This window comes from Henckelia pumila, chromosome 1, assembly GCF_033568475.1.
Source record: "Henckelia pumila isolate YLH828 chromosome 1, ASM3356847v2, whole genome shotgun sequence".
NCBI classification, from domain to species: Eukaryota; Viridiplantae; Streptophyta; class Magnoliopsida; order Lamiales; family Gesneriaceae; genus Henckelia; species Henckelia pumila.
Window position 1 is genome coordinate 162,758,954 of NC_133120.1, and position 9,066 is coordinate 162,768,019.

The following is a 9,066-nucleotide window of genomic DNA, read 5'->3' on the forward strand; positions in this document are numbered from 1 at the left end:
TTGACAATTTTAGTTATTTTTCATCAAAACTGCTGATGCAATACTATAAACGTCTACGCTACAAAAGTATCACATCGAAAAAAAGACTTTAAAATCGTAAAAAATAAAAAAACAAAACAAAACAAAAAAAAATACAATAGACTTTGAAATCTGATAACACAGAGTATCAGAATTGCAAACAAATAAACTTATAGAATCAAAAAAGCAATTTTTCCAAAAATAAATGTCAAAATGTAATTCATGAACATTTATCTAAATAAATTTGAGACTCAAACATACGACTTTATCAAACATTAGAAATTTACTATATCTTTAAAAAAATAAAACAAATGAATATTATTCAAAATTTTAATTATTACTTATTTTAATTTTTTTAAAAGGTGAATAAATTTAAATTTATGATATGTCTTATGTTCTATCTAATACATTTTCACGTGTCTAACGTACGAGACACTTTTTAATTTATTTTCTAAATATCATACTACATTTATAAAATTAATCATATACTATTAGAATATAAATGCAATCAAAGAATAAATTATTTTTATATAATTTATTTGCTATTAAAAATACATTGTGTTAATTCACATATTATTTAATTATAAAACTTCACCTTAAGTGAATTGGTTTGAATTATTTTCTATAAATTTAAGAAAACAAAATTTAAAACACGTGATCATCAAAGTGTTTTTTTTTAAAAAAATATATATAACAGAAAAATAAAATTTGGTTACAACATACTTTTAAGAAAATTTGAAAACAGCAATACATAAAATTTTATAATAAAAATAAATTAGAGAAATGGAATTTTATCGTATATAATTGTTAGAAAAATCTAAAAAAATTAAAATAAAATTGATTATATGTTGGAAAAAAAATCTATTCATTAAAATTATTAAAGATAATAAATATTTATTTTATTAGATTGTGTATTATTTTGATAACATAAAAATTATTAGATGATGAAAAATAAAAATATCTATTTATTAAAATTAATAAATATAATAAATATTTATTTTATTAAAGTGTTTATTATTTCAATCTAAAACAATTAACATAATAAATATTTTCACTCTAAATTTTTATTTTGTCCTTAGATTGTGTATTATTTCGATTAATTGTATTGAAATTTTCTACATAATGCTTTAAAAATATAAAAAATAATATATAAAGTGAATATATGTATATATATATATATATTTGTTTGACAAATAAAAAATATTTTCACCGAAATTATTAAAAAAAATCATGTATATTTAATAATCTATTACTTTACCTATTTAAAAGTGTGAATAAAATAATCAAATTTTACCATTATGAAATAACATTTTTGCTGTTTTATTTACACTATAAGTAAAGTCATATAAAAATATATAGAGATATAAAAGTAAAAAAAAATATAATTAGAACATAAAAGTAAATAAATATTTTTATTATATTGTATGTAAATATTAATATCCATAAATATATTATACACTTTCATTAAATTTCAACTAATGCGTCCATTAATACGATTAAATAATTCATTTTTTAATTATTATTTTCTAAAAAGAAGTATTTTTTTCATTTTTCACAATTTGTTTTTATTTACTTTACATCTTATGTAATGTTAGGCAATATAAAAATATATAAGAATAAACTAAATTTTAGTTTGTGCCTTAATTGAGTTGAAATTAATCAAATAGATAATTAAATTTTTAAAAGAACAAAAGAAAAAAATTAAAACTTACGGTATTAATATAAAAAGTTAGAATTATAAAAATATAAGAATATAAATCTTGAAAAGAACAAAACTAAAAACTAAAATTTACCGTAATAATATTAAAAGTTTGAGTTAAAAACATATATTTACAAAATTAATGTAGGAGTATAAATTAAATTCATTACCTACCTAAAAATGTGAATATAAAAGGTAAAATTTTATCATTGTGAAATCTATCTATCTATTACCTATCTAAAAGTGTGAATAAAGGGATAAAGTTTTATCAGTGTGAAATAACAAATTTGCAATTTTATTTACATAAGGTCGTATAAAAATATATAGAAATATAATACAAGTTAAATGAAAATTAATAAAAATAATATGCAAGTTACATGACTATAAATAAAAATTTATATACCAAAAGAGAACAAAAAAAAACATGCGAGTTAAATGATCAAAATAAAAACAATATATTAGTGACATGATTAAAAATAAAAATGCATAGTAATATGACTAAAAATGAAACATTCACGTTACATGATTGATAATACAAATTCATCATTAACATGATAAAAAAATGATCATTGTATTATTTTAGTTGATTTTCATAATAAATAATTAAAGTTCATATTATTTTTATTATAAAGCCGTGAAAATCTCAATAATTATAAAAATAATAAATAGATATATTATATAAACAATGTGTCATCACGTACATCGCACGTGCTGTTTACTAGTATATATAAGTAGACATTCCTTGTTCAAACATCTCCTACTTTCCGCCGACCCTCACCTCCTTTTTGTTGTCCCAAAGAACTCACTATCTATGGTCAATCAAGAAAGAGAGAAAAAACCACTGTTAAATAAACACAAACATACACTCCTTCGAAATTCAAGAACGTCTCACAGATCAATTATATAAAACAAATCTCCTTTATCAATTTCGTTCCAAAAATATCATATTCGACTCTATCCATGATAAATATAACGTTTTATGTCAAAAAATTACTATCGATATAGGTTAGATTGACTCTCTCAAACAAATAGAGATTTATGAAACCATCAAGACCTACTCAGAAAGAAGAAAAAAAAAAAAAAAAAAAACCACCTCATAATGTAATTACCATCATCAAATAGGTAATTATTTTGGGTAATCACACATACAAATATGAGATTCACATACTTCTAAATGAAGATTAAACCTCACAATTAAAAGCAGATGTAGAACCAATCCTTTGGCATCATTAAACATAAGAACAAAATGGAGTAAATACAAAGAACAATGATAATTTACATACGTACAAAAATCAAATCAATTTTTAAATTTTTTTAAAATATAATATGTATGGAATTTGAAGTTTAGCAGCCATCAACCCTTGGTTTCATCTCCCGTTGTTATTGTTTATGAAAACAAGAAGATCCCAAGGCATATACAGCCAGTGGATGAAATCAAGACCCTTGATGTGAGTTTCGTCTGGCTCTCTTGGGACCCAAACAAACGAACGAATTGTTTACTTACAGCTGATCTCCACCCTTGGATGGGGTGGCTGATTCCCTTCAATACAAGTTGGTAGATGTAATCAAGACCCTTGATTTGAGCTTTTACTTTATGGCCACACGGAAACCTAACATTTAATAAAGTACCGGCGGCCATGACCAAACTCCGGAGCCTTCCCTTCTTCTGGCCCCAAGAAACCATTTCAAACCAAAATTTGAACACATAAAGGCAGCAAATTTATGGACCATATTTCACCAACATATGATCAAATCGAACAAAAGGCGTGAATTTAAAAGCATTTATAATCAGAGCCTAAGATCATGGACTTCCCAGATTCAAATCAAAGGTTAAACAGAGAAAGATAGAAGCCAATATCAAGCAAACGTGAACCAAATTAAAGCAGCTGGCACAGTAAATTATTAACTTTCTTTACTGATATTATTATTTCATTGATGATAACTTAACACTTTCTCCAACATATCATCAGCACAACAAGAAACGATCATCATACAACACCATTAGCACGCCCGATTTACTGTAACAGAGCCCACCCAGATAATCCTTTATACATAGCTACAAACCACGACTGCAAGAAGCCACACAACCTGCCACAAATACCCACATCAACTACATAGTAGAACCCTAAAAAAGAAACCATTTTTTTAATGAATTTGCTTCTGAATTTGCTCCTAGTTCCAGTCTCGTGAATCCCATATTCCGTATTCTGAAAAAATAATCTACGGGTGGGATTCGAGGCATGCTGGAAATCAGAGCGCCCATGAAGCGAATTCATGAATTCTAGAGTCAGTAATCATTGTCACTCGAGACGAAGTAAACGCCTCAAATCTCTTGTAGCCGAATCATCAAACACTTTGACTTCTCCATCTTCTACGTGCTTCTTGAAGAACGATGGTAGAGGTAGAGATCTAGGTGAAGGAGACAAGGAAAAAGCTGATCCCGCATACCCGTCGATAGATGGCTGCAGGCGGATCTGCTTCGGCAGCATCCCCGGAGAGTCCGGACCAATCCGACCGGTCCCACAAACTGCCAGATCGTCGACCGGTTTCGGATCTGGGTGATTTACTTTAAAGCTTCCTCCTTTGATCTTAGAAGTGAGTGAATCCAAAGATTCCCCCCTTTTCAGTAACGTCACCCGCCCCATCATGGGGTCTCCGCCGTTGGTGACATCGTCTTTCCTCCGTGTCTCCGCGGAATTCGATTTCTTGGCTTCCGTCGCCGGGTTGAGCCTTCTCTTCTCCGGCTTGGGAGAAGTCTTCCTGTAACCGGTGCCGTTATTCGGCTTCCGATTAACAATTAAATTAGTCAAATTCCCATTCCTCCGACGATGAAACGGCGCCGGCGCAACCCGGAACCTGTCAGCCAACAAATCCTGCGGCCGCAAAACCTCCGTTCCCATTTCTCACACCCCCGAAAAAACAAATGAACAACCAAAAATCCTTCCCCAAAGATTATAAACACAACCCAGAAAAACCCAAGAAAAAATTCAAGAAAATCCAAAGATTTCCGGAATATATATAATAATAACTTATAAATACGAGAAAGGGAGCTTGCTATACAAATAATCCCACCAACTCCTCTTCCTCCAAGGGGGAGGGAGACAACTACCAATATTTCCTCTCTCTTTTCTTTAAAATAAATGAAAATTAGATATGCGAAATGAAACGAAGAGCGATTGCCATAAATAGGGGAAGAGAGAGAGATTGGAGAAGTTTCAGACCGACCTTCTCCAACGCGTGAAGAATTATAGGATTGAAGATATAATTTATTATTAATTTATTTATTTAAAAATAAAAAGAAAAGAAAATGAAATTCGGGCCCGCCGGGTTTGAATAAATAAATAAAATCTTCAGGCTCTGACTAGACCGGGTCAAGTATTGGGGCCCGTAAGTTGTTTCACTTGACGCCGTTAAGTCCCATGGTTTTGTCGTTTTGTTGATTGTCGGACTCGTCTTTTTTCCCTTTTTTTTCATTAGTGGAGAGAATTTAATTTAAAATTTATTACATGAAAAAATAAAATTTAAAGTAATTTTTTACATTGAATAATATGATAACAAGTTCATATATATTATGACATTAATTATGAATTAAAAATGTTTCAGAAATAGATGGTTTTTTTGGAAATCATAAAAATATTATGTACCACCATGTCAAAGCGATTTAACTGGAGTAAATAATAAAAATGTAAAAATTAGAAGTCTATTTATTTTTTGTGTCATGAATTTGGTATTTCATATGATACCCCGATAACCCAGGGGTAGCAGAGCTATGCAAAGGTAGGAGTGTCAGGGCTGGTCACCATAACAAAGGCAGGCCAGGAGCCTCAGGAGCCCGGAAAGACCAGGTCTTCATGATGTAGACAATGCCCATTTCTCAAGGGCACGATCCCCACGATTGCCATCATCCCGAATCTTCCGGTTTCATCGTGCGTCATAGGTAAACGTGGGCAACTCCTGCACCCACGACCCAGATCGTGGTCACTTTCCTAGAAATGCGGAGTGACTCTCTCACTCCAAGGCCTATAAATACCTTGCCATAGGTATTCGTAGAGGTATGTTCACAAGAGATCTCAAAAACGCTATATTCATTTTTCCTAAAGCCCACTCCATTTCTGAGCCTGACTTAAGCATCGGAGTGGCTCCGCCGAAAAACTTTCCGGCGTTCCACTAACGTGCTTTCGTTTCTTTCCTTGCGTGCAGATTACCTCAATCGGAAAAGGACGGATCACTTATCATTCTTGTTAGCCCGGTCATCTCGTCAGGCCCACTTTACTACCCTGACAGCCCGGGCCCCGGTTTAGCAAACCATTATCATTGGCGCCGTCTGTGGGAAAGCTTGTTCTATAGACGTAGATATGGCTTCTCATGAACAAACACCCTCGGAAGGCCCCCAGCAGGGCCGGAACATTGTTATTCCTCTGGAGCAGCTCGAATCATATGTGCAGGATATGATACAGAAATCCTTAGCAGCTACAAAGCAGCCACGATCAAAGGAAATCACAATGGAAGAAGAAGAAAACCGGGGTAATGCGAACCCTGATGCCCGGACCAGGGAAGGTGAAGAAGAGGAAAGTTCTTGGATGCACTCAATACAGCCTTCTGTGGCGGACGAATTACATGAACTTAGGAGGAAGATACAGAAGTTGGAAGAAGAGGATCCCAAAATGGCCTGGTCTATCAAGATCCCGGGTTGCCCTTTTTCACAGGAGGTGATAGAGGAGCCCTTGCCATCTCATTACAAGTCGGCAAAAATCCGGGAGTATAATGGGAGCACTGATCCAGAGGAGCACCTGGCTCGTTTTGAGAATGTAGCTATGCTGCATTGCTATGAGGATAAGATCAAATGCAAAGTCTTCTTAACCACTTTGGTGGATTCTGCCCAAAGGTGGTTTGAGAAGTTGGAGCCACAGAGTGTTCGATCATTTGCAGAATTCAAGCAAGTGTTCTTGCAGCACTTCAGCAGTAGCAAGAGGTATAGGAAGACTGCCTATAGCCTATTTGAAGCAAAACAGTCAGGAGAGGAATCTTTACGAACCTACATCAAAAGGTTCAATAAGATTGCTTTGGAGGTCCCGACCTGCGCTCAGGAGACCAAGATCACTGCCTTCACCCAAGGTCTTCGGGAGGGGGAATTTTTCAAATCACTAGTGAAAAAAGCACCCCAAACTTTCGAGGATTTGTTGGCTCGAGCCGAGAAATACATTAACATGGAGGAAGCTCGGAAGCAAAAAAAAAGAGGTAGCCTGGAGGGAGGGAGGCCGGGATCAAGGAAGAAGCAGGGAAAACCATGATCTCATGGGGCGGTTGTCCCGGTATGCATCGCATCGAGGGATAAGAGATAGTACTGTGCACGTATGTGAAGAAGGGGTTGAAGTCCAGGCCCCTGTTTCCAGAGAGAAGTCCGAGAAGTACTGTACACTTCATCAAAAATGCACCCATGACACCAGGGAATGCCGAACGTTGCAGCAGAGACATCAGTTGCCTTATACAAGAGATGGTAAGCCGGTCCAGAAAAAGCCCCGAAGTCTGCCTTGGTTTTGGGGGTCACAGGTGTCGGTTCCCCCCGGGATGTCATTCCTTCTCGGGAAAAGGGGAAACAAGAGATAGATTCTACGAAAGAAGATAGAAAATCGGGAGATGGGCCAACCAAAGGCGTCATTAACATGATATCAGGGGGATCTACTGACGGAGACTCAAATCGGGCTAGAAAATCTTGGTGTCGGAAGGAGAGTTTGGCGTTGGAGGAAAGGAGACATGATTCAGGGCCAATCATCACATTTGGACCCCGAGACTTGGAAGGAGTGAACCTGCCACATAATGATGCCTTGCTTATACAAGCTCGGATCGCTAATTATGATATACGAAGGGTGTTCATAGACTCAGGAAGCTCGGTGAATGTCCTTTTTCAGGACGCCTTCGAGCAGATGGATCTGCAGGGGTATGAGTTGAGCCCAGTAAAAACTGCCTTGTATGGATTTGCTGGGCACACAGTACATCCTCAAGGGGAAATGTTGCTGCCCATAACCTTGGGCACTGCAGATGGGAAGAAGACGGTCATGACGAGGTTCACTTTGGTTGAAGCACCATCCTCCTACAACGTCATCTTGGGGAGGCCGGCTATGGATGCCTTCCGAGCTGTGGCTTCAGCTTATCATCAGAAGATTAAATTTCCCGTGGGAGATTAGGTAGGAGAAGTTCGAGGAGATCAACCTTCTTTCCAAAAGTGTTATGTCGAGACAGTTAAAGTAGATTACAAAAGGGCGAGACAGATCGGGAAACAGGGAGGTCAGGGAGGAAGAGAAGTTTGTTCCGTGGAGGAATCCAAGGGCGAGTATGAAGAGGTGGAGCTGGTGCTCGGACAAGTAGGGAAGTCCGTCAAGATTGCCCGGGACTTAGAAACAAATTTGGCCGAGCAATTGAAAAGCTGCCTCATCCGGAACAAGGATGTGTTCGCCTGGGCTCAGGACGATTTGATGGGAGTTTCATCTCATGTTGCGGAGCATAAACTCAACATCACCCCTAGATCCCGACCTGTGCTACAAAAAAAAAGACATTTCGGGGCTGAGAAGGATAAAGTGATAGCGGAACAGGTTCAAGAGCTATTACAGGCTGGGCACATCAAGAAAATACAATTTTCTACCTCGCTGTCCAACGTGGTGCTGGTACCGAAGGCCACGGGGAAGTGGCGAATGTGTGTGGATTTTTGGGATTTAAATAAATCCTGTCCCAAGGATTGTTATCCTTTACCCCGGATTGACCAGTTGGTGGATTCCACGTCCGGATGTGAATTGTTGTGCTTCATGGATGCATACCAGGGCTATCATCAAATTCCTTTAGCTCTGAAGGATCAAGACAAAGTCAGCTTTATCACATCGGGAGGTACTTTTTGCTACTTAGTTATGCCGTTCGGTTTAAAAAATGCAGGGGCTACATATCAGAGGATGATGGACAAAGTGTTCCGGGAGCAGAGGGGTTGAAACGTGGAGGTATATATGGATGATATATTGGTAAAATCCAGGAACCGGGATTGTTTTATTCCCGACTTGGAGGAAACTTTTGCCATAGTTCAGCGGTATGGGATCAAGTTGAATCCAGCCAAGTGTATGTTCGGAGTGAAAAGGGGTAAGTTTCTGGGGTTCATGGTGACTGAACGAGGGATAGAATTCAACCCAGAAAAGGTAAAGCTGTTGCAGGAAATGCCTTCACCCACATCAATCAAGGAGGTACAGCGATTGACCGGGCGAATTACGGCCCTGGCCCGGTTTATCGCTCGGTCAGCTCATCGTAGTTATCATTTTTTCCAAGTGTTGCGCAAGGCCTAGAGGTTTGGCTGATCCGAGCAATGTGAG

At 36.4% G+C, this 9,066-nt stretch overlaps 2 protein-coding genes across 2 annotated transcripts; one reads left to right on the forward strand and one right to left on the reverse strand.

The window, feature by feature from the left end:
* Nucleotides 1-3,612: 3,612 nt before the first annotated feature.
* On the reverse strand, nucleotides 3,613-4,878 carry LOC140881123 (uncharacterized). Its single transcript, XM_073286176.1, has one exon. It carries the CDS (start codon nucleotides 4,615-4,617, stop codon nucleotides 4,018-4,020), a length of 600 nt encoding a protein of 199 aa, XP_073142277.1. The 5' UTR covers nucleotides 4,618-4,878; the 3' UTR covers nucleotides 3,613-4,017.
* A 2,502-nt stretch (nucleotides 4,879-7,380) lies between these two features.
* Nucleotides 7,381-8,694, forward strand: LOC140874351 (uncharacterized). The gene is made up of 2 exons (XM_073277637.1): nucleotides 7,381-7,854; nucleotides 7,903-8,694. Exons 1-2 carry the CDS (start codon nucleotides 7,381-7,383, stop codon nucleotides 8,692-8,694), a joined length of 1,266 nt encoding a protein of 421 aa, XP_073133738.1.
* Nucleotides 8,695-9,066: the final 372 nt, after the last annotated feature.